The sequence below is a fragment of the Dermacentor albipictus genome, chromosome 3, assembly GCF_038994185.2.
Source record: "Dermacentor albipictus isolate Rhodes 1998 colony chromosome 3, USDA_Dalb.pri_finalv2, whole genome shotgun sequence".
NCBI classification, from domain to species: domain Eukaryota; kingdom Metazoa; phylum Arthropoda; class Arachnida; order Ixodida; family Ixodidae; genus Dermacentor; species Dermacentor albipictus.
This window is the reverse complement of record NC_091823.1, coordinates 27,211,687-27,237,797: the sequence shown is the minus strand read 5'-3', so window position 1 is coordinate 27,237,797 and position 26,111 is coordinate 27,211,687. Positions and strand designations below refer to the sequence as shown.

At 43.6% G+C, this 26,111-nt stretch overlaps 1 protein-coding gene across 4 annotated transcripts in view; it reads right to left on the bottom strand.

Annotated features, from left to right (window-relative positions):
* The window catches only part of LOC139057326 (MBT domain-containing protein 1-like), a 47,258-nt gene that overhangs the window by 19,286 nt on the left and 1,861 nt on the right, over positions 1–26,111 (bottom strand). For all 4 annotated transcript variants that reach the window (XM_070535283.1, XM_070535282.1, XM_070535285.1 and 1 more), the window contains 10 exons: positions 25,861–25,973; positions 25,046–25,127; positions 23,334–23,413; positions 21,865–21,994; positions 17,470–17,604; positions 12,793–12,881; positions 8,362–8,593; positions 7,602–7,681; positions 7,165–7,414; positions 6,256–6,335 (listed from right to left, as the gene is read on the bottom strand). In XM_070535283.1, the coding sequence (XP_070391384.1) occupies positions 6,256–6,335; positions 7,165–7,414; positions 7,602–7,681; positions 8,362–8,593; positions 12,793–12,881; positions 17,470–17,604; positions 21,865–21,994; positions 23,334–23,413; positions 25,046–25,127; positions 25,861–25,973 (1,271 nt within the window). The remainder of the gene's footprint in view (positions 1–6,255; positions 6,336–7,164; positions 7,415–7,601; positions 7,682–8,361; positions 8,594–12,792; positions 12,882–17,469; positions 17,605–21,864; positions 21,995–23,333; positions 23,414–25,045; positions 25,128–25,860; positions 25,974–26,111) is intronic.

Here is a 26,111-nt window from a genome sequence, read left to right as displayed (position 1 = left end):
TTTGCTCGTTTTAAAGAAATCAAGTTGTGGCAGCAATACGTGAATGCCGCACTTTAGCAGCTTTCATGTTTTCGTGTTGATCACTGCACAACCTCCAATACCACGAAACATGAACGAGGTGACGTGAATATCGCTCAGCAGTACAATAATAATAATAATAATAAATATGTTAGCAAACACTCATTATTGCATCATGCCTTTTATATTACAATAAAAGCGTCATAATAATTCCATAACCCTCGCTTAATGGCAATGCAGAGGCCTGAGATGCTCTTTTAACCATTTATTGATGAGTGTTACCTACAAGCAAATTATTTTTAAAAAAAATTTTTTTCTTGTGAGCTTCAGTACTGAGTACGAAGTTTCTGGCTAAATGTCTTCAGCCAACACTGAATGACAAGCAGCAAGTATCGTTTCTTGGTTTAGAGCAAGAACATTGGACGAGAAAGAAGTTTGGCATGCGACACTTTATTGTGAGAAGGACACCGGCCAGTGCAACATATCCAGCTGCAGTGGTGCCAGGCATGTGATGCAAAGCAAATGAAATGTGCACCTATGGTTCACCTATGATGAGAGCTGTCTATACAAATCAAAAACGAAGCCTTAGGTGGCTTGGGGTGAAGCCCACTTCCAGCTTTCTGCCTGGGGTTTTCCCCCTATTGCTGAAAAATGTTTTGGAAAATATTTTTGTTGTTATTGATTATGCTTATTCTTAATGTGTTTTGCATATTTAGATAGAAAATAAACATATTTTTCTGGATGTTTATATGTCCCGTCATCAAAGGATTAATATGTGGTTCTGATGCCATGAGGGTGAGTTTATTTTGCCTCTCAAGTTAATTGCGGGCTTTCGTGTTCCGACTTGCTGCTACAAAAGGAAAGCTAAAATATGGGGCATCAGCGAGGATTGTGTGTGACAGTTCTCTCTAGATGCAGAATGTCATAATCACCGAGTTGAAAGGTGGTTACTATAATTTTTTTTCGCTCTTCAGTGTGGAGTTGTTAGCTGGATGGAAAACAGCAACCATTATTAGCTGAAATAAAACAACCTAATGATTTTAGCCTCTCTAATAATTACAACTTTGTGTGTAACCTTGCAAGAGCAGCTTCGTACTTAAATTACTTGTTTTTAGTGTTACTGAGATAAAAATATTTCCATCTGAAGCAACCTGGTTATCCTACTAATGTCACTCACAGTGGCCTGGCTTGTTTAATTGAACTCATTAACAGTTACCATTTTGCAGCGAAATAAAAAAAAAAGAAGGGAAGAAACGAAACCAACATGTATGCACATAAATTGATTACATAAAATGCGCATCACCTTGATTTGCAACTTCAACTTTGTTGTACGAAGGTGCCGACGATTTGTAACCAGTGCAAGAGCTGCAGAGAATGTGCTAATAATTACGTTTCACAACAATTTTAGCAAAGGTGGTGGAACTTCAGCAAAACATGCAGAAAAAGCCCCAAGGAAGTGCCGAAACGTACATTGTTTCATTGAATGCCAGTCCCCCTACAAAATGACAATTTGCAATTCTTTGAAGTAAAAAAGAACCTTTTGGTGCATTTTGCGAAAAAATGCAGCATCCGGTGAGCAACATAATCAGTTCACTGTAGTCATCACGTTTTATTACCATAAGATTGGACCAAATCGTTCATGACAAAGCACTGCGATGTATATGTCAATGCATGCCATCGACCACCTGTCCACACTAATGCGGCAATGGTGCAGCCACCCTTAGCTCGGTCCCATGGCGACTAGCATTCTGTCTCAGAATCGTGGGACGTCGATCCACATGCAACGCCATCCCCAAGTCGAAGAGGAGGAAGGTAGTTCCTGTTACGCCTGAATTGTGCCTGAAGTCACACCTGAAGTCACACTGTCAGGTGGCGCTGGCATCTGCACAATCTCCTGTAGTACTGCACAACTATGGCTTCCTCCGCTGCATGTGTGCTATCCGGGCAAGCCAGATGCCAGGAGATGCAAGCCACACGGGGAAAACATCAGGCGACAAGTGAGATTCCAGCGTCCCCACAGCCTCTACACTACACTCGAACACTTCATGCAGTGCAGAAAGAATGAACTGCACAAACACATTTGGTAGATACATGCATTAGAGTAAATAAACAGTTTTGAAAACTTTCAGGTCCGAGCCTTGGCTAGCTGGTCTATGGCTGGTCTTGCCGTGACCGCTTCTGCCACTTTCTCGACTGTAACATCACTGCTGCTGTTTCACCTGCCGCCCCAATGGGCACTCGTTAGTAGATGAGCACATGTATCTTTCTTTAACCTGACTGCAGCTGTGCATGACTGATCATGTGGCTGAGCGCATACGCAGCCCACATGCATTATCTCAGACGTAATCTGCAGAATCCAAAACGGCTGGTGGCATCATGTGCACTGCCTTTCCGCAAGCCTAGTGCTGGAGGCTGTGCAATCTCAGGTTTCGCAGACATGTTGAAGCGAGAGGCGGCTCAATGTTTTCGCTCCTCTCTGCCTGTGCTCTTCATGCCAGTGTTGTCAATGACTGCAAGTGTTCGCGGTCAACGTGCGAGATCTGTTTATGTTTGCTTGTGTATGCTTGACACCATACTTGTTACCGTATTTAGTTGCATAATGAATGCACTCGCGTAATGAACGCATTCCCCACTTTTCCAATCAAGAAGTGTTTTTCTTTTCTTATTCTCACATAATGATCGCACCCTAAACTTCCTGCCATGAAGAAGGAGACACATGGTATGACTCGGCATCTAATATTGCGTCCGGCGGGTGTGATTGCGCCTGATGCCACGTGAAATGCCGAATTGTACCGTCTCCTACGTTTATTGCAATAGCCATTATATGGACATTCCAGGTGCATTTTTGCCGTTGTTGCCGCATGTCGCATGATGTAGGTATGAGTGAAAGCGCGCGAGGGAAGCCGGCTCAATCTCACGTGCCATCTTTCGTCGCGCAAAAGGCCCCGGAGGAAAGGGGCGGCAGTGGCATTGTACTCTGGCAACTGCATACTGCACAAATGCGCCCGAGCTGCACCGACCATCGCACCTCAATCTCCTGTGTACAAGGAAGTAAAGCGGGAAGGAATCACGCCATCTTCCGTCGCACGCATGGCACCTGGGGTGGGGTGGCGCGGCGTATTACTCCAGCAGCAAATGCGGATTACGCAGCCATGGTGTGCCCTATCCTCAAAGCGATCTGTGTTGGGGCTGAGTCGATGGCGGCTCATACCTTTGTGCGTGCTGCGTTCTTGCCGCTCAGTTTGCATTGAAGCGAAGGTTTGCAAGCTTACACAGCTGATAAAACTACTATCATTACTTCGTGTAGCTGCCTACATATTTGCTATCACAATCGATGGTTCGCATTTTTATAAGTGGCCGAGGAAAAAAAAAATTGCTCAAAATTTTATCTTCAGGGTGTCTACCAAGTTGACATTTCCAAATTCCCTGAGTTTTCCAGGTTTTCCCTGAGTGCTTTTGCAAAATTCCCTGAGTGATGCAGAACTGTGTTTTATGTCAAGTCGCGCTGAAACCATATCGCCCTATGCTGTAACTCTCTAGTAAGCGTATGAAAGAAATTTTAAAGAAAACCGACTTAATCCAATTTGAATACTAAGGAGTAGTGTTTATGTTATTAAAAAAAGAATATAAGGGAGGGGTTATATTAAAATGCACAGCAAATAAAATGTCTTCGAAAAAATTCAAATCGAGTTGGACATTCTCTAGTACAAATAAAAAGGAGATGCATACAGAAGCAAATATTTTCGAATATGAACTATTTCTATCAACTGATAGCATGCTCAGTGTCATGCAACTGTCCTGACATACTCTCAGCTCGCGCAAGACGCCTCAGTGTTGTGTTTCACTGCTTTAAAGAGTTTATTTTGGTTTGGATGAGGGACACCTGCATCTCAGCATCAGCCAACAATTTGTTTTTTGAGCGCAGGCTCCTTCAAAGAAGCGGTCGCATGCTTAATTCCCCGTTCATTCCTCAGTGCGTCGATCCTTTCTGTTCTCGTCCTCCTTTCGTCGCGCGTTCGCCCCACGCACCATTTGAAGAATACTCTTGGTCAATTTACAGTCAACGTCCAATTTTTCGGACCCCCTAGGGGCCGCGAAAACTTCCGAAAAATCAGGCAGTCCAAAAAAATAAATTCATGTCTTTTACTGCCCTTAAGGGCTAAAATCGACACATGTACGTCTGAAAAAGCTCTGAATGTCTGCCAGTGCACTTATTAGGCATATCGGTGCTCCTACTGTGACAGGTGAGGGCGAATGCACACGTGTAAAATTATTACATACAGTGTCCCGCCACAATTGCCCCTTCCTACGCTTGTTATGCTTCATCGCGTTACACGACTGTAATGATGCGAAGCAGACTTTCGGGAAAGAGCATTATGCAATGCGTCGTGCTTTCCGAGCTTCGAAGACAAAATTATTGCTGTCAGCGGAGAAATGAAGAAACACGGCACCGAACGACAAGAAGCTTAACAGCGAACGTCGAAGCAGCTAGGCCCAGCGTTGCCGCAGCGGTGGCTACGGCTGCCAGCGGATCTGCGTGCGAGAGCACCGGTTCAAGGCGGCGAGGTAATCAAAATAGCAGCGGTGGTGGTTTTCATTAATGCCGTCTCGGACCTGCGATCACGCAAAACGTTTAGAAAATTGGACGGCGAAGAGTTCTTGCGTCTGAAATTTCAGACGTTACGATACATTGACTCTTGGGGGTACGTGGTGGTGCCGCGAAGCCGTCCGAGTTATCGGGAATCCAGAAAGTCGGTCGTTGACTGTACAATGGCAACTCCTCCAGCCGCCGACGATTCGTTACGAGTCCTGTCTGTTTCTAGAGCCAACATTACCGCGACTTTTGACCCTCTAAAAAAATTACAGCTAATTTTCCCTGATAGAAGCACAAATTCCCTGAGTTTTTCCAGACTACTCAAAATCCCTGAGAATTCCCGGTTTTCCCGGTTTTCCCGGTTGGTAGACACCCTGATCTTGCATGATGAACGCACCCCCCAACTTCGTGCATATGTTTTTACAAAAAGAAGTGAATTCATTATGCGAATAAACATGGCAATTTAATTAGTAAGCGAATGTTTGCGGCAACTTATATCACTGATAAAACTATGAACCTTACTTTGTGTAGTTGTCTAATACTTTGCTATCACTATTATTGCATCACCTTTCGGGCGAAACTGCGACATTTTTATTTTAATTCGTGCTTGCATTTTTGTATTCATGAACATGTACCATCTCGCCCGACAATTTATTTGCTAAGGTATGCTGTCTTGTAGCATATATTTATGTTCAGTGTTCTAAAATGTCTGGAGTCATGTAAGCAACAGGCAAGGGCGGGCAGGGTGAACTCCAGATGAAAACAGCTTATAGACTTTCCATTGGGAGAAAGAGAGCAGCTCCTCTATCCACTATTGAGCTCGAGTACACAATGCACATGCTGTTGCTTCCGAAATGCTTTTGAGCAGGCCACATGGGTTCGTAACAGTTCAGAGGGCACTATGACGACCCCAGGGAGCTCTTATTGGAAAGGTCTACAAGGCAAATTTCTGCTCACAAATGAAACCACAACTAGATGGTGATAGAAGCAATGCTGACAGCATGAGCAGGTGGTTGGTGAATCAGGTGACAGTGCTGGCAGTCACCTCTTTATCTATAAGGTAACACACAGAAAATGAGCCGACATCACGAGATGCACTCCGTGCAACCACTGACTGTGCAGCAGAGAATTCCAGGACTAACAGCAACATCTTGATAGTTTGATCTTGGTTTATTCAAAATCCTGGATAGTTCACGAGAAGCCAACAAAGACACCAAGGACAACATAGGGGAAATTAAATGTACTTACTAATTTAATTAAAGAAATTATAAATCAATGGCAATGAAAGTGGATGAAAAAAACAGAGCGTCGCACATGTAATGCAAAAATGTGGGATCATTCCCCACCTGCAACCGTCTTTTCATCCACTTTCACTGCCATTAATTTATCATTTCTTTAATTCAATTAGTAAGTACAATTAATTTCCCCTATGTTGTCCTTGGTGTCCTTGTTTGTTGGCTTCTCATGATACGATTAATAAATAATCGGGCCCCTCGGTTAACCCCCCTTCTTTTGGATAGTTCACAGCATTTGTATGACTGCGCAAACTTATAATTCAGATTTTAGCAAATGAGCAGCCACTGCACCTCTCCCGATAATTTATGCACACTCAACATTCCACTGGTTCATTGAACATCTCTTACCTTTTTAAAAAGGGACACAGGCGCTGCGACAGACTTAGTTTGCCGAAGGTAGTCAAACCAGCGGAACTCTCCTTTGTGACCTGAGAGTTGTGGAAAGCGGAAGGGCAAATTTCAAATAGCTGCAAATAATGAGACGTTTTAGAGGCAGCAAGTCTGCTCATTCTCACGCTTCTTGCAGAGGTTAAATGTTACAGTCACTTTTGTCTAATGCTAAAGACAACTTTTCTCACTCTCCAAGAAAAAGTCAATACGAGCTCATGTAAGGCACAGATTCATTATTAGCATTTGTCGGTGCATGTATACGTGCAGGTAAGTTCAGGTATGCATGTGCAAACTAAGCACTTGCTTTCGTGCAATGTTATACTGAATGACACAAATCACAGCAGACAAACAAGCAAAATCTTTCTGCATTCCTTTTTCCTGCTTCCGGAAAGGAGAAAAGCAAGCAAAATTTTTTAATGTCACCGACATTAGCCAATTCAGCAGCGGCGATTGCTTAATTATCAGAACATTCAAGAATGATTATCCCAATAATACTTCCGACTTGGACAGGAAAGTTGACAATGGTTCTAACCAGCATGCTTAGATCTGTTCTCATAAAGATCTCTACAACATCACAAAATGAATCATTTGAATTAAATTGAGAGGTTCAATGTGCCAAAGCCACAACATGATCGTGAGGCACACCATAGTTGGGGACTCCGGATTAATTTTGACCCTGCGGGGTTCTTTAATGTGCGCCAAAACCTAAAAACACAAGCATTTTGCATTCTGCCCCCATCTAAAGCAGCCTCCATGACAGGTATCGAACCTGTGCCCTTAAGCTCAGCAGTGCAACGCCATAGCCACTAAGCTAGTGCGGCATGTCAACAGCATCACAAGGGCTATAATTAAGGACCTAGCACCCACCTCTTGGTGGTGTCAGATCAATGCCATTGAGTTCACAGAAACCAACAGGAAATATACAGGGTGATGAGGCGTGGTAGCAGAACCAGTCAGAGCCGTTGGCAGCCATCATGCCATCAATGCCAATCATGAGATAGTTGTTGCGCAGGACTTTTGTCACCGTGGCAACGCAGATGGTCGACAGGTTGAGGGGGTCAATGGCCTCCAGCTTCATGCCTTCTTTGAACTTCAGCTCGCATTGTGGTGTATGCACCTGCCGAGAAGAAGCAAATCACGTGTCTCACAAGACTTATGTTGTTATCCTGGGCAGTGCAAAGGTGGCTCATCAGCGCAACATGCAGTAGATTTTGGCACACACAGAAGAAAGCCTGCGAGAAATTGGAGGCCTGCTTAGCAGCAATCGCAATACTAGGAGCGGTGCAGTGAAATAAGGTACTCACAGGTGGAAACATGTCCCACGATGCTTCGTCAGGCTCACATTTCCTCAAGAGTGCCTTTTCGAGTGATGCCTTCGCATACTCTGCAAGTATGCACACCAGGTGTAAATATGCAGGCAGTAATAAATATTTTTCACTGTAACAGTAGTGGACCATCCCGTTTAGGATTTGGAGCAATTTTTGGAGCACAAGAAAAGCAGTTCTGGAGCAATTTAGGAGCTGCCACACCAGCCTTTTGGAGCAGTTTTAGTGCAGAAAAATTTGCCTTTTAGAGTGCTTGGAGCAGTACAGCACTGATGAGTAGCCATTCAGTGCAACTTGTTATTACTGCTCAACAGTAAAAGAACACACAAGACCAATTGAGCATGTTTTCCCACGGACGGTATACAATGCACAGTATGTTGCAAACAGACTTTTATTTCAGTAGGTAAGAAACATTTGAAAACAATTACATGAAATTTTGTAGCATAGCGAGAACAAAGCTCTGCAGCCTAAGACAGGCAAAAAAATTACAACTGCACTAGAACAATTTGTGCCATCAGGCACAAGTCAAAAAGCGACGGCAACTGTCTTATGCGCATTCCAAGTGACAGATGTGTTTTGATATCCTATACCTCAATTCACAAAATGTGTATGGCATTGAGCAACGTTGCTTGAAGCTACAACAAGAGACTAACAAGCATCTATGAAGAGCGTCTGGAACAAGATGCTTTTCATAAAGAAATGGGCCTTAGTGTGGAGCATTGCAATGTGTTGCACTCACCAGGGGATGCTCTCAGATCATGGCCGATGACCTGTGCCCAGCCGATGGGGTGGATGAGTGGCGAGCGCTCGTGGCACCAAAAGCCGTCGTCCTCAAGACCCTCGTATGCTATGTGGATGCGGCCTCCTACACAGTGGGTCACCCGAGCCACTCTGACTGAGGAGATGCGCTTCTTGTCCACTACCTCCAGCCGCAGCCCGATTGGGAACTGGCCACGAATGCACTCACGCACCTGCACGAACCACAAACAGCTTTTCTTCTTACCCATTTCATTTGGTAAATGGCGACATAAAACCAAATTGTAAGCTTTAACACTTTGCAGTAATGAGCATTTATCTAATTTGAAAAAGTTTTGACACCATGCCAGAAGAGCACTCAGGCGAACATACAAGAAACAGGCGATTTATTTCAGAAAAATTTCCTTATACATGGTGTCCAAAACATGGCAGCTATGGCATGTTCCCCGCTCATGCAGCCAGCAAGAGCATTGCCTTCGAGATCTGTTTTGTTACCCAGAGACCCACTGTTACCCACTGTTACTGCAGCATGGATTTGGGAACATGATTTTGGCTTCTAGCGCGAAGTGAAACACGGACACAGAAAGGAGCGGACAGGACGAGCGCTAACTCTCAACTAAATGCATGGATTGCATGGATTTGGGCACCACCTATTCCCGAGACTCTCATACAGGGTGCAGTCACCAGCCAGCATCAGGTTGTGTGTTATCACTACAGGAATCATTTTCTCTAGGGCCGACATCATCACTTTACTGCTTTCTTCTGAGGACGTTTGCTGGTCGTTTGAAGGCAGAATATATATTCTGCTTTCTCTGCACTGAAATCATCTTCAGATTCCCTAAACTTGCACATGTTTCCATATACTGCATGTAGAAAAAATACTGTCATCCTCTCAGTGCTTCACAGTACAAAAAGTGCGTATGAATTCCTGAAAGAAAGAACCATCGCATAACAAACGCTTGCATCAGGTGCTTTTTGACATCTGGCCAGAACCTATATTTTCACATCTCTGGAGGGGCCCAATATATGACTGCAAAGGGGTTAACAATCCAAGGAAACCCACAGGCTAAGACACACTGTAGTGCAGTTTCTCGATTAAATTCAACCACTTGAATTTTCTCAATGTGCGCCTAAATACAATTACACGAGAAAGAAGACTTACTACACACTAGGGTAGAGGCTTGGGCAAGTTGGTTGTGGTTCATAACGGCAGTGTTTGCGTAGCACACGAAAGTAGGAAAGGAAGGACAGAGACGAGTAATGGGCACTAACTTCCAACTGATCTTTATTTGCGGACGAGCATAATATATACAGTCGAACTTGCTTATAACGATACCGATTTTAACAACATATCGGTTAAAACAACGAGAAGCTGCTGCACCGTCAACTTTTGTATGTTTTTCATGGTGAAATAACCCACCTACTACAATGCCCCGATGCCGCATTGGTTATAACGATGAAGTCTGGCTGCTGGGTGTGCGAGCCAAAAGATAGTGAAATGCAAAATCCTTAAAAAAAAAAGAAAAGAAAACAAAACAAAACAAAACGAGAAATTCAAGCCGCTTAACGATGGGCCACTGCTTCAACAGTCGCTGCGCGCTCATTTTCCAGCCATCGCTGCGCGCCTCTCTTTCGTCGCTCTTCCACCCCGCTGAACACGAATGGGCTGCGCCCATTGCTCTAAGCCACCCCACTATTTAGACACGAATGGACTGCACCAACTGCGCTGCTCACAAACTCCTCGCATGTTGCTCGCTGGCTCCTCATTCAGCGCAGTTATGCAAACAGCTTAATCGGTCGCATTCGTATTTGTTGATTGCATCGAAATCGTTCCTGGCCATGCGATTTCTCAGCCTCGTTTGACCAACAGTTGGTTTGGCTCGCCGCCGAAATGGAAGATGGCTGATGCGCCTGCTGATAATCGGCAATGCATGGCATTGCCAGTGAAAAGAATGCGCATGGCTATATATTTGAAAACTAAGTGTTTCTAATCGATGAGGCGATCATCGTGAACGTGCTTGCATCAGAGAGCGATGGTGACGACGACAGTGATGATGCGGTAGGGCAAGTTGCCTCAATATTGTCCTCATAGGAGGCCCGGCAGACGATTTAGTCCCTCCAGGGCTTTGTTTTCGCAAAGGACCTTCTGCTGCGCTACGTGGAGCACCTGGACACCTTGGAGAAGGATGTCAGCAAGCTTTGCATAAAGCATGCAAGGCTGACGGACGTAGGGTACTCACATGCAAGCTAGTTAGAAGTACATTGCCCAAGATGATTGTGGCAATCTCCTCTCAGTGTTTCTTCTGGGTTTCTCAAGCTGACAGGCTGCTGCATCAGCCTTCTCGCAATGTTTAAAAGGCCCCTTTGGGGCCACCAAAGCGATGCCTCGGCAGTGCTCGCACATTGCTTGCCACCTGTGACCCCTCTTTGCAGTTGTTATAGCAGTGCCATTCTTTAACACCTACAGCCATGGCTTGTTACATGCCATCGGAGCACCCAGGAAGCAGTAAAACGAGTGGACACAATCAGCAGCCGGATGGGGAAAGGTAATGGGGAGAGGCACTGGCCTCCCCACCATTATAGTTTTCTCCCATCAGCTCTGCCATCCCCCTATTTTGATTTTTTTCATGCAACCTGGTAATAACAATTATCGGTTATCACAATGGAATTTTCGTGGCACTTGAATAATGTTATTAGTGGGTTCGACTGTATGCGCGGCATACAGGAAAACACACAGAAAAGGGGGATACGCAGAGCAAGCACATCATTGATAAGTTGAATCACTTCACATGCCCACGATTGCCCTGCGCTCAGCCAGGTAATATCGCTCATGTAGAAATGGAAGGGGTGCCTACGCAGCGGTCACCTAAATTGTGAATGTACTCTGCTTCTATTATATCTCAGCTTAACTGCAACCTATACCTTGCCAATACCATGCACTGATGAAAGAGGGGGGTGCACTTGCAATCCCGGCAATGCATGCCAAGATTCCCCTTCACCGTAATGTATACATTGTTTTGGTGCTCGCACAAGCGTTCGTTGAGGCATCTGCCAGTTTGGCCAACATAAGTCTTACCGCACTTCAGCGGGATCGAGTAAACGACCCCTTCTACGCACGGGACGAAACCCGACTTGTGCTTGATGGCGCACGAAGAAAGGTTAGCATGTGGTGCATTGACTCACTTACATAGCTTCTGTAGTTTCTCTGGAGCCGAGAAAACCACACGCCTTCCTTTCGTACTAAGGGTCAGTTTCAGATTAAGTTTAAACAGATATTCGCTGCAGATATGCGGTAGAACCTCGTTCATACGAAGAGGAAACATACGGTCCGAAGTAACTAAAGAATTCGAAAGACTCAACCATTGTTGTCATCTACCTAATGCAAAGCATCGTGTGGATCGTTGTGGCATGAGACACCGACATGCATGGTGGTGCTCTGGCGACCTGAGACGTGTTTTGGTATTTTCCTATTGCGTGGTGTTTTAAGAGGGCAATGGGGCAGCGAAACGAAATCGAGCTGGTGGGCGACGCTACATGCCATTGAAGCTAAACTCGATGACTGCATCGCGCCGCCTGCAGCACGGAATGGCGGCGCGCTTGAATTATTGCCTGATAAAAGTGTGCAGTATGCTACCAATGGCACTACACACCACGCGCTGTAAAACGGATAGGCGAAGATGTTTATCGCAAAAGGTCTGGAGGTAATATCCGTGAATGTGGCGTGCGATGACCCAAGGGGAGCTTTGCTGGTACCGGAATAAGAAAATGTGCGCCCCGTCGTTTTCACGTGAGACACGCAGTTATATGTATACTGTTCTCGAACGCACGTGCCTCGCGCCTTTTCTTGTTCACATGGTATCTACTAGAAAATGTGTACAATCGCAGTCTGCAGCAGGGAATATTGGTGGTGGTGGTGCTATGCTTCCGACAGCACCACATGCTGTGAAAAAGATAGGCGAAGATGCTTATCACAATAGGATTGGTGGTGATAGCTGTGAATACCATGTGCGATGACCTCAGAGAAGATTTGCTGGTACCGAAATGAGAAACAGACTGCGTGCCGGTGTTTTCACGTAAGAAGGGCAGGCGAGTATTGTGGTGAAGCTGCCACAGCAGGCAGCTATATACTGTTCTCGATCGCGCGCGCATCATGCATTTTCTTGTTTACATGGGATCTAGCGGCTGGAAAACATATCATATGATCACAGCTTGGTGATGTACTGAACATTGGTGAAAAAAAAAAAAATCTTGTTTTCTGGGAATGTATAAACCAGTAAAAAATTAGCGCAATGCTATTGGGTCACTTTTTGTGTTCTTGATTTGCAAATGTTGATGTCGAGAAAACATACGTAACGGGAACGTATCAACAAGGTTCTACTGTACTTCGAAGTAAACCATGGACTCATCTCCGTACCTTGGCATGAAAGTTTGTTGGGAGAGTACGGGCACCTGTCAGCCGCTTGACCAGAAACTGCTTCCAGTCACCATGCTTGTGCTCGATCGCTGCAACGAGGAGAAAGATGCACAGAGGTGTTTTGCTGAGAGCTCCAAAACCAGACAGTGCCTATAATTACAGTGCAAGTGTCATTAAAGGGGCCCTGAAACACACCTTGGGCTTGGTGAAAAAACAGTCCACGTATAGCATATGCTGCTGAGAACATTTCAGCCAAATTTTACAGTCGTACGCAAGCAGAGCGCGAAGTCACCTTTTTCTCAAATGCTCTCTTTTCAGCAGAAGCTTGGTTCTCCCTTTTTCTGGACGCTTTATTTTGAAATATAGCAGATTCCCATACATGGTTGCTGTTGGCCAATAGCTGACATCAATCAAGAAGGGTACTTGGATCAGTGCACTTCTTCCTACTGTTCCCACTGTGTATATTTACTGACACAGATTAATAGACAGGCTGAAGTAAGCAAAAATCTGCTTTCAAATTTCGATAATAATTATGCACTTCCAGAAGGAACTGTTTATCATCTGATGATACTCAGCCGCAGCCGCTTGCATAGGAATTCGACACTGGCCACCCTGCTTATCAGTGCCGTAGCCATCAAGCCTTGCTATTTCAACTAGTTTTGAATATTCAACTAGCCTTGAATAAAGAGAAACTAAGGGTCAGACCACATGCATGCTTGCCAGCACACACTCACTCTTGGCCACTCCTGACTAGACGCCTTGGCAGACTTTGCTTTGTAATTAGCTATAGATAGTTTCAATATGCACAAGTTCGATGTGGCTACTATCCGTCAGTCAAGCTGGTGCAAATCAAAGTGGGTCCGTACTACGTAGCACAGCCACACAGGAGAACATGAGCAGGAACGCATACTCCAGCCCGTTTGTGCACAAAGCAAATGCTGCAGTTGCACGTAGCTGTGGTCTGCTACATAGCGTAAGTACTGCAGATGCCATGGGGTGCCGTGATGAGTCCACTGGCTGAGTGCACTGTGGCTCGCTAAAGACAACTGCGTTTGGCGTGTCGTAGGTGCCAAAATCGGTAACAGTGGTGTCTACGTAAACATCCAAAATCAAATATGAACAGTAGGCAGAGTGTTGTGGGCATACCTCGCTCCACCACAGCCTTTGCAGTTCAAATCATTGAAGAAGGAGCAGAAGCACTAGAATGATCTGTTTGATTGCCAATAAATCTGCTTCTGCTGAACCCATTGAACAACATTTTGCGGCAAAGCATTTCTGAAATAGTCTAATTTAACTTAAAATGCATTTCTCTACATCTATAAGAAGCGGTTCGGGCCCCTTTAACATCTCGCGGAGATAATTGCAATCTCTTTACACCACCAAAAACATTCAACGAATCAGTGACTCATTAAACTAATCTGTGGCTTGGAACTATAGCACAAAGCAATGAGTGCCATAAAACAAAATGTGCATCACTGCTGCTTCGTGCTATCCTGTGTCCTTTTCAGCCCCTTTCTGTGTCATTACTGGATGCTGCATTTGCAAACTGTGCCCACTAACCCCAGGTGACTGTCAGCTGCTGCAACTGAGAGCCTCCACACGTTTAATGTTAGGGGTGTATGAATGTAAAAATTTTTGAATATGAATTGAATATGAATACTTAGCATCGAATATTGAATTGAATATCGTATAGTTACATGCCTTTATTAGCAAGTTGGTTTATTTTAACATGTTGGAACGTTGCAATTACATTGTCATAGGGTAAGAAGATTAACCTAGTAAGCCGTTATACTAGAAGATTGTGTATTTCGCTCATGTTAGCTTTGGAAAATTGAATAATTTCTGCTAGTTGTCTGTTGTCACCAACCTGTGCCTTATTATACTACATCAATTTTTCATAAAGTCAGAGGCATTTGACCCTGTACCAGACATCACTCATCGCGTTTGCTCTCAAGCAATAAGCTCAGGATTGGGGGTGGAAACTACAAAAGAGTGCACCCTCACTGTTTGCGAACCCATGCCCCTTGCTAATGAGAGGATGGCTTTTCTGCAAAGCTTAGATGTCCAGTGGCTAAGCATGTCTTACAAAAGAAATTTCGCCAGCAGCATGAAATTATCGCAAAATTCAGCACAAGATCAGACACTTTAGATTAGATAGAAATAAACGCTAAGAACCATGTTTTCTCCTGCACAGCCAGCAATATATTCGATTTGTTTAGAATATTCATATCCCATCAAATATTAGAAAATTTTTTAATACCTAGTTTTAAAATCAAATACAGTTGAAACTCGATTTAACGAAGTGATGACAACACTCGAATTACTTCGTTAAATCAGGAAGTTCATAAAATTGAGAAAGGAATTTTTCCTTCATTCGAAATCTAAAACTGTAACATAACGACATGCAAAGGCTACCACGGCACTGTACTTGCCACTAATCCAGCCATCTGTCGCATAAACCATGAAATAACGAAAGCAGCCACCGCCGGCCCTACTGAGGCATTAGGATGGATAGTTGGGCGTGTTGGTTAAGCATGATTTCTGAAGTGAAGGCGCTAAAATGATGGAGGACAAAGAAGAAACACACACACACACAGAGCGCCCTGTGTGTGTGTGTTTGTTCTTTGTCCTCCGTAATTTTAGCGCCTTCACTTCAGAAATCCTACTGAGGCAGTGCTGAGTCGGCTGTTCTGTGCATGGACGCGACATGCAGCCTCATCGAAATAAAGCTAGGGATGTGACCATGGCGCACAGATGTCTTAAGTTTAGAGTGCACACTCGAAAAACCTGTCTGTGTTGAAATTGGAAAGAAATCATCGCTTCTTTTACTCGTTTATTTCAGGAAAAACTTCATTAAATCGAGTTTGACCAAGTTTGTTTCGTTAATTCAGGTTGATGATAACAGTGAACCCTATGGGTGCCTGCTGGAAAATGTAAATTTCTTTGTTAGATAGGGAACTTCGTAAAATTTGGTTTTGTTACATTGTTTAACTGTAAAAATACTAAAAATATATTATTCAATAATATTCAAAATTTTCAAATATTCACACATGCCTATTTAATATTTACCTAGCACAGAATTACGCTCAAGTGCTGCTTAATTTAACAAGCTTTTGAAACTTGAATGTGGCCGTTAGTCACCATTGTTCTAGACCTAGGTGACTCAGAGTGGGAAGACTATGTACCGCACCTTTCAACTAAAATCTAGCAATATTCAATGATATGCCAAAACACTTGACAAAGTTCAGAATTTCATATCAAAAGCTGGACAGCAGCATAACAAGAAACATTATAAAAGTATAATGAGCTTCAGGTGCCAAGAACCATTTCATTGTCTCACTCAAAGCTTTCCACAGTTCAAATATAAATGTGACTTGAGAGCATGGCACATTCTTTAAAACATGTGCATGCTTCAAATCAATCTCGGTGATTCATTCCCAGTTCACACAACATCATGGCTTAAAGGGCTCCTGGAACACTCTCGAGCTTGGTGAAAAAACATTTCGCAGGTAGCATACGCGGCTGTGAACATCTCAGCCAAATTTTCCACTTGTGCGCAGAGCATGACGCTCACAGGCGGAGCAAGAAATCACCTTTTTCTCAAACACTCTTTTCAACTGAAGCCTTTTTCAACAGAAGTAACAACTGGGCTGCTGGCAGCTGCCATACTTTTTCAATTTGCAGATTCCCATACACAGCTGCTATTGGCCAATAGATGACATCAGTAAAGAAGCATGAGGCAACATCGTCTTCTCATGCTTGGCTGCACGTGCCCACATTGGAATGAAACCTTGGCCACACTGCTTATCGCCTTTGCAGCTGCTGGATCATGCCTTTTTCAATTAGTCTGGAACGATCGACTAGCTTCGAACTAAATGAAACTGGAGCCCTGACCACCGGTACACAATGCCTGCCGCACAGCACAATGAATGTCACTTAGCTTCCACAAGTGACGTGCGCCAGTGTGCACTCCCTCTCGGACACTCCTTGTGAGACTTGCTCCGTATTAGGTGCTACAAAGTGTGCAATCTGGATTTACCTAATATTCCTGCAGGACAAAGCCAGTCCACACCACGTAGCATGGCCAGGCTAGAGCACGCAGTTAGTGTGCTCCAGACCCGCCGTGCACCAACAGTTCTATGGCGTAAATACTGTGGCCTCTGTGGGGGTGCTCGTGACAAGCCCTGTCGCCATAACCTTATAGGTGACCTCAGGTGACCTCTGTGACCTCATAGGTGGGGCATCGTCACTATTGCCACCAGTGCTTCTCCACTCCTTTGGAATGGGGGACATTGAGGGTGAATGGGAAAGGTAAATATCGAGCTCGAAGTATTTATTTCAGTAATATAAAAAACAAACAAAAATTATTTTCGCAATATATTCCTGAGAAGTACCACACTCATTCCAAGCTGTTTTTGAGGCTCCAAAGAAACATGTTTCAGGCCCTTTTAAACATCTGTTATGGATAACCATGAGAATATCACACTTGGGTAATGCAATTCATAACAAACATCCTTTCAAGAGAAAAATAGACAGGAGAGTTGGACAACACTTACCACTTGTGTACTGGGAACTGTTGCTTGGTGTGCCGCAAGCACATTCACACAAAGTTCCAAATGCTTTCTAGTCTGGACAGCATGCTAATACCATGTGCTGCACGCTGAGCACAATACTCACTCTTTGGTGGTATAAGAGGCTTTCCCTGCGATGCACACCAGCCCACTGGGTACACTGCATCGACACAGAGGTTGACCCAGAAGTCCTTGCTGTCATCCATTCCGAATCCCTCGTATCGAAGCTTGGCCATATAGCCTGGTGTTGCGAGCAATAGAAAAAGTATACACTCAACAAATCTATTCTGCTGTAATCAGATAACTTTTGCAGACATACACAAGGTAAAGGAAGTTCCACATGATGGACCCATGACCGCCATTCACTTGACAGGAACATAGCGTACTGAAGGACCCCTTTCGGTGTTCTCAGAACGCAAGCTTTGTCGAAGAAAAATTAAGTCACGGTCCGGCTATCAAACCCAGGCCAGCTACCTGCCCACATTATCACTACTGCGGTTAGTCACAGCTACAGCAAAGTTATGGCTAACATATTCCCAACTGAATAGGTCGTAAGGTGGCATTAAAACAATGATTGGGAGCCAGGTCAGTGGGAAGTGTCACATGGTAGTACCTGTGATTTCAGATTCATTGCTATGGATTGGCACAGTGTGCAAGTCAATTAAATACGCAACTCTTCGGACCCTTTAAGTGCCCTTTATTAGTTGACCTTTACACTTATATATGTAACTATAATTATATATAATTACTGACTATATGCAATACCTCACGACCTAAGTGTACCAGAAAGCTGGAAGAATGCCAACATTATACTAACCCATAAGACTACAGACAAAGAATTGAATAATTATGGGTCCATTAGCTTGCTTTCAGTACTGTATGATTTATTTAACAAAAATGACTTGCAAGAGAATCAGTGCAACACTTGACTTCAATCAACCAAGAGAACAGGCTGGCTTCAGGAAGAGATATTCTGCAATAAATCACATCCATGTCATCAATCAGGTAATTGAGAAAATTGAGGAGTACTCTTAACCTTTCTACACAGCTTTCATAGATTATAAAGAGGCATTTGATTAAGTAAAGATACCATTAGTTATGGAGGCATAGCGTGATCAAAGAGAACAGAAGGCATGTGTGAATATCTTTGGAAATATCTACAATGATTGTACAGCTACCTTGTTTCTCCACAAGAAAAGAAGAAAAGCAGTTACCTATCAATAAAGAAGTCAGGGAAGGAGACACAATCTCTCCAATGCTACTCATTGGACACTTGGAAGAAGTATTCAAGACTGGGGGAGCTTAAGAGCGAGGATCAATGACAAATATCTCAACAACCTTTGGTTTGCATGTGATGCCCTGTGCAGCAACATTGGGGATGAATTGCAGCAAATGATTGAAGGCCTTAACCGAGAACGTGTAGGAGTAGGGTTAAAGATTATTATGCAGAAGACAAAGGTAATGTTCAATAGCCTGGCAAGAAAACAAGAAATCATGATCGCCAGTCAAGTCTGTGCAAAGTCAGTGCAGGAGTACATTTGTCTACCATAATATCCTGAGAGACGCCCTACCCCCGAAAAATAATCCACCCCTGACTAAGCTACCTGCTTAAAAAAACTGAAAGTTACCAACCTGAAAGTTACCCACCGCAGTAAAAGTTAGCCCACCTGATATTTTGATTTGATTTTCTCTTGATTTAAGTGGGCTATCTCTTGGGATTTTACGGTAGGTCACTTACTCACAGGGGGGCCCTGATCATGCGGAGCATAGAGTTTCTAAATAAATACCCTAGAGGGAAATGTGGCGCTAGTGTCTACGGGGGTTCTCATCAGCGTTGCCTCAACCTACATGGGAATGATGGGAAGTACAATCTTCGGATTGACTCCGGTCTTTAGACTAGAGGCGTTTGCTTGTGGCGCAGTAAACAAAGCTATACTCAAATATTATTGCGTAAAATCTCATTGTATTTCTGCAGTATGCTATATAATGTACAACACACTACATTAACTTTGTATGACTTTGAGATGGAAGCATGGTTTACTATGGTTTGTCACCAGGACACACCAGGGTATGCATACTTGTGCGATTGTATTCCCGATTTAACGCCAAAGAATAATTATTTATTCATTTTTGCAACAGTAAAACAACCGTGCATGTACTTATATAAAAATACTCATCAAGTATTTCTGGAAATAAAAATGTTGTGTTCTGAGAAAGCGTTGCGCCCTTGAGCGGAATGCTACAAGTGTCGTCTGCTACGACGCCTGCTCGCTGCAAACGCCAGACTTTTCTCGCAGACGACAGGCACTTGCTCTTCACTCTCCCTCTTTCGAAAGGCTGCATCAACTGTCACGATTGCTGAACGTCTTCAAGTACTTTTAAGCACATCTGATGCAGTGCTAGCTAGGACGCTAGTGACCTCCTACGAGTATTTCGTCATCATATTTTGCGTGCGTCCATCAAGCTTTTTCTTGGCGACCTCAGAGCGGACGTTGGGAGCGACAAAAATCTGCCGAAGCTGGTGTTTGAATGCCGCCCAGTCAGGCAAGGTGCTCTCGTGGTTGAGAAACCAAGTCCTGGCAACGTCAGTGAGGTAGAATGCGACGTTGTGAAGCTTGTGCACGTCATCCCACCGGTTAGACTCACTCACGCGGTCATAATTGTCCAGCCAGTCATCAACGTCGTCACTACGAAGGCCAGCGAGCATGGCGGCATCGCGCTGCCGGTCCATGAAGGAACGACCAGTGGGGCAGAGACGGTGACGCCGGAGGCTCCTGGAGGATCTTCTTGGGGCATGCTGGCCCAAGAAGATCCTCATGGCGGAGCAAGCGGTGGCCTGAACGAAGCTCCAGGGAAACTCGAAGGCGTAGAGGACCAAGGAATCAAAAGCAGTCTCCACCACTTGCGAGACAGCTGTTAAGCCTCAACGGTTAATTGCGCAGGTCGCGCACTGAAGACGATGACGCTGATCATGATGATGAATATATACAGATGAAGGGGTAATAGAATGCTCACAATACTGACGTACCGCTTCCAAAGCGTTATGGCGTGGCTTTGCACTTACTCATTTTGCGACACTAGACTACAGCCAGGAAGCAGCAACCTTTCCTACCACAAGTAAGTTTGTGTTCTCAAAGTCATAAAACACGCATTTCAATGAGCACATAAAAGGGCAATGCAAAATGAAGCTTTCAATAAAATTTGATTGTCAAGCCACTAGAAGTACAACTGTATATGTCTTGTATCAGTAGTGCCTTCTTTGTCCTATTCTGAAGTTTCATAAAGCATGTAACGCTACAGTGCCAACTTAACACACTTAACAAACCAAAGTCCAAACGCTCAAAACATGTTCTTTCAACATTTACGATGCCGCCGCTTTCTCGTCAGGGCTTCGACGCCACACCGCGACACAAGCATCGTCCCAGTCGCTGGCCCAGCGCGCTATCGCCACTCCGAGCAACATAACAAAGGCAGAAAGCTTTGCATTGCACTGTCCCACTGCAGGTTATAGCAACTGCGCTTGGAGCGAAACCAAAACTGCCAAAAAAAATACTTGTAGACTAGTTTGCCAGTCAATAGAATGCCAATCCGAAGCCTGTACTTCCCATCATTCCCATGATGGTTGAACGATCGCAGCACCAGATTTGCCTCTAGGTATACTAATATGAAGCTCTATGATGCGGAGGAAACTTAGAGGGATAAAAATGGGTTGAAGTCCATACGGTAGGCATCACCAAATCCTGACTGGGAGCTTACCAATGCCATTGAAAAGAATATAGAGAGAATAGAATTTACTGGCAGGAAAGACAGAGAGGTCAACTTGAGCTAGTGCGCTCAGGTGTACAATCATTTACCGGTGCTAACGTACGGGGCAGGTTAACAAAGAAGCTCAAGAACAAGTTCAGGACAGCGCAAAGAGCAACGGAACTAAAAATTTTAGGTGTGACAATAAGAGACAGAAAAAGAGCAGCGTGGATCAGAGAGCAAATGGGGATAGTCAATATTCTAGTTGACATTAAGAGAAAAAAATGGATTTGGGCAGGCCATGTGTAGGGCAGATAAACGGTGCACCATTAGAGTTACAGAATGGGTTCCTACGGAAGAGAAGCACAATCGAGGACGGCAGAAAATTAGGTGGGGTGATGAAATTAGCAAATTTGCACGCACAAGCTGGAATCAACTAGCACAAGACAGGGGTAACTGCAGATCACTGGGAGAGGCCTTTGTCCTACAGAGGACATAAAGATTAGCTTCTGAGGATGTTTAACTGACCAGCAGGTTTCAATGTTTTAAATAAAGCACAGTGGCTATGAGACACCTTTAGCGCAGGTTTCTGGATACGCTTTGACTACTTGCAGTTTGTAGAGATGCACTTCAAGTAAACGAGCATTCTTTTTTGATTCTGTGCCTGTCTGTGTGACCTCGTGCTTGGCAGCAGAATGGCACACCAGTCACTGAGCCACCAAAGAGGTTCAGTCTCAGACTTGTGCTGCGAACTCACCAGCTATCTTGACCACAGTAGCGATCCAGTAGAAGCTTGTGAAGATGTGCTTGAAGCTCTCACAGTCCCTGTTCTCAACCTCCACCTTCATGCCGACAGTCACGTTATCCCAACAATCAGCAAAGGCAACCTAAACATAAAGGCCAGAGAGAAATTTCAACTATAAGAGAGATGCTTGCACTCTTCAGTGCTTGAAAGTCAGCAACCATTTGATGACTGCATTGCTGCATGCTGCTGCGGGAAAGCCAATTCATTTTTGTCATAGAGCCCCATGAGTATGAGTAAAACTATCCACATCTATAAAAAGCATATTAAAAGCACACTGAAGAGAAAAATATGTTGATTAATCATGGATTCTCACAGCACCTGCTGGGGGCTTAGGTAATTTTTTTGTCGGTAAGAATTGACTACATTGTATTGTATTCTAAAGGAGCCACAGACTGAACTTCGCAAGCTTTCAGAACTTTCACTGTTCTATAATGGCCGAAATACTACCTATATATATATATATATATATATAATTTTTTTTAATCCGTGACATCACATTGACATAGTGACGCTGGTGTCCTGGCGCAAAATGTCCCTAAGGAAGTCACTGCTCATGATTTTACACACCTTACAGACCTTATGTGAAATTTAGTCTTATGCAGATTACAGAAAAACAACAAAACAGAACCGGCTGCAACTGTAATTGTACTTTGCTCAAGAATATATTTGACCGGCACTCATTACAAGCTCAAATATTAATTTAGCAATTATAGAAAAACAAGATATCAACGTTAGCATTACTTTCGTTGAACCATGTTCGAATTTCACAACTATATATGCAGAGAATGAGCTCATCAGCCCTGTTTTGACATGGTATTTATAATGCAATTTTCACGTTGGAATGCTGTCGTCCTCAGAGTTCTGGCCTTGTAAGTCTTTGAAACATTTCTGGCTGCTGAGTGACAAGTTTTAACACCTCATACAGGGAGCTTCAGCATAGTTCAACTGGTCTTCCGCTATGACAAAGGAAGCACGCCACCATTGAGTATTGTTTTCCACCACGAAACATGCTATAGAACATACATTACTGCTAGAACATGTTCACTAAATAATGCAACCAGCAAATGACTACTCAACTAGAGTAACTGGATAACAACCCATGTTGCACTCAATAAGAGTACCTGTGCACCACGAGATATCAGGAAATGCGTAATTACATTTGCAAATAATTAAGCACATGACGCATTATATGTCATGAATGTGATAAAATTATTGGTGGCAGGCTACACCACAAACCTCTGTAGACATAACTACTTCGATTGCGCTTGCTCATGATGAAAGTGCCATACAAGTTGAGGGCCATGTGCCAGGAGGAAGAGTCTCTGGAAAGGAGGCACTAACCTAAGCGCAAAGCATCACCACAGTTTAAAGTACCAGGAAAATATGTTTGACTTCCAGAAGTCAGGGCAGTGGGTACTCACATGCTTAAAACAGGAAACGGGTGCTGCCATAAAGTCACTCTTCATTAGGTAGGGCTTCCAGTCAAAGGAAGTTACCATTTCTGTGTGGCCAAACAAACATTCAGAAGACAAGGTTGCCATACCAAGAATACACACATTGCTTCACTTGGTTATGTTGAAAGCACAGAAAGTGGAAGGCATAACTACAGCATTAAAGTGGCATTAAGAAAGGGCATGAAACAGCTGTGTCAGTAAATTACACTTCTGCAATGCCAATAAAGCCACTCTTGCCACAAGAAGCCACTTGGCAAGCCAGAAAAGACAAAAAAAGAAAAAAAAAACGAGTGACAGCTGTGACTTAGAATTTCACATACCAACTTGTCACAACATCATGATTTCGATGGTGTCTGCTCAAGCCCAGTCAATTCTTTATTGGCAAAGATGGACTTCACTGTTGTCTAAGAAAGTGAAAGACTAAACTCAAGAAATTTCAAGAACTTTTACTGAGCCACAACAACTCTAAAACGAAAAGGTGCTTCGAAGTTCGTGACATCACAATGACGTACCTGTGCTGTTATTTCGGCACAAAATTTTGAAAAGTGGAACTTTTACTTTCGTTACTTCTTTTGATCTACCTATTACCAAGAAATCAACAAAAATAGAGTTCCTCAAGAATATTTTATGAGTCCTTACTGATTTAGTGTTTCTTTTTGGTTTCCCTATAAAACGCAGAAACAGTCTACATTATTAAAGTTTTACATCAACACATATTTTCTATTCTCCCAATAAATATGTCCGACTCTTTTGTTAGTGCCGATTTTGCAGCAATAATAAAAAACAACATAAAGCTTAAACTGCATTTCACCACAATAGAAAACACATTTATTCACCTAGTTTTAACTTCAGTTTCCTTCACAAGTCTAATCTCTGTGCCCTGCAACAACTTCTCAGACAATGTTTCTGGGACGTTTTTGTGAAAAATAACACCTCTGCATGCATTGTAACTTAAATATTTCTATGAGTGTAAATCATGTTAAAGTTCTTGTTTGATTTCCACTTTGGCACTTTGTGGAAATAATATAGAAGAACATATGAAAGAAGTTGTGGTTGAGGAGGAAAACCTGCTATGTATTGGAATCTCACTGCTTTAGCAGCAGAAGCTTGATGTGGGCGAATTGGTTTTGCATACTCGAAGAAAAGAGCGCTACGAAGACGCAGACTAAAAGAGGCGCCTTGTCTGTCGTACATGTTCCTCTTTCAGTCCGCGCCTTCGTAGCACTCTTTTATTCAAGACTGCTTTAGGAAGCAGCATTAGGCTGGTTTGTAGTATTTTGAGGATTTCATAGTAGTATAGATGGCTTGTTGGAGAAAATGACCATGATTTCCCCACTTTGCTTTCAGAGACAAACCACAAGTGTATGCTGTGCACAAGTAAGCAGACGTTTGCCTTCACTTCACACCTAATAAACAAGGCCCAGAATTTACATAATTTGACTTCCATAAGCACATTTCCTCATTTGCTAGCTTTAATCAGTATGACAGCAAAACCATTCAATCAACCATGGGCAACATTTAAACTGGACAACTTTTGTGAATGCAGGCACAGGTACTTAAGAGCAGCACAAGGAATTGCCACATAAAGAGGTATCTTGTTTCAGCAATCGCTTTAATACATGAATCGGCAAAACTATTGGAATTCAGAAAAAGTAAAGTGAGAGTGACATTCGGCTCACCATATTTGGGCTTTAAAATATGTGGAGCATTTCGCTGTGCTTGTGGCACAGGACGCTTGGTCAGGTTCTGCGAGGACGATGTCTAGACAACACAAAGGGAGAAATAGAAGAGAATAACATAAAACACACGAAGTGTCTTGTGCAAGCTGTGGAAATTATCTAGGTACATATATTAGCACTTGTACACTGAGCAGAAGTCTGGCTACCTGAAAAAAAAAAATAACCTATGAAACTAGGTATTCAAGAACAAGCAGGCAAGATCAAACAATAATGCGTTTTACATCGTGTCACAATAGGCAAGCCACAACATGCTCTCAAGTGAAGGGCCAAATCTATGTTGCCTCCTGCACCTATGTTTACCTACATCGTGGTTCGTTTACAGGGCAAACAAGAGCAGGGAATGCAGCAAGTCTACAACTGCCCAGCTTTGCTGCACACAGCTTGCAGTATTTGGCCCTACTTGTGGCATCATTCACACACAGTGCATCAACACCACTTTTGATGGCAACCATGAATGGTTCACCTTCGAACTGCAGGCTGCTTGCTGGCTTATTGCTTTAGCTGTGAACCACACTGTACACTGCCTTCGTCCATTTGCTATATGCAACAGAGGGCTGCCCTTTTTCCATTACTTAGCCATTACAACTAGTTACCCCGAATTATTCCGTGGTTCATGTGTCTGTAATAGGCAGCGGCCAACCGTGCATGCATGCAATGATCCAACACCCCAGTATGCTGCCCCACACTCTTGTGTATGGTAGTACAGCTTGGCTTTAATGAAGAAAGCAAGGAGAATTGAAGGCTATATGGCTAACCTTTCCACCCCCGGCTCGGACAAGCCCTCTAGAGCAGAGGACACTGCAGTAACGCTTCGTCTTGGAGTAAAATGCATGTTTCACGCCAACGGTTCCACATCGCTCACAGACAGCTGCAAAGTATTAAAGCAAGGAAAATGTTAAATTGAGTATGAATACAGTAACTGGCACCAATTCTGTCTAGACATGCAGAAGTTTGGAAGGGAGCAGACTATACTAACTACAACACTTCAGACAGCTAAATAATCACT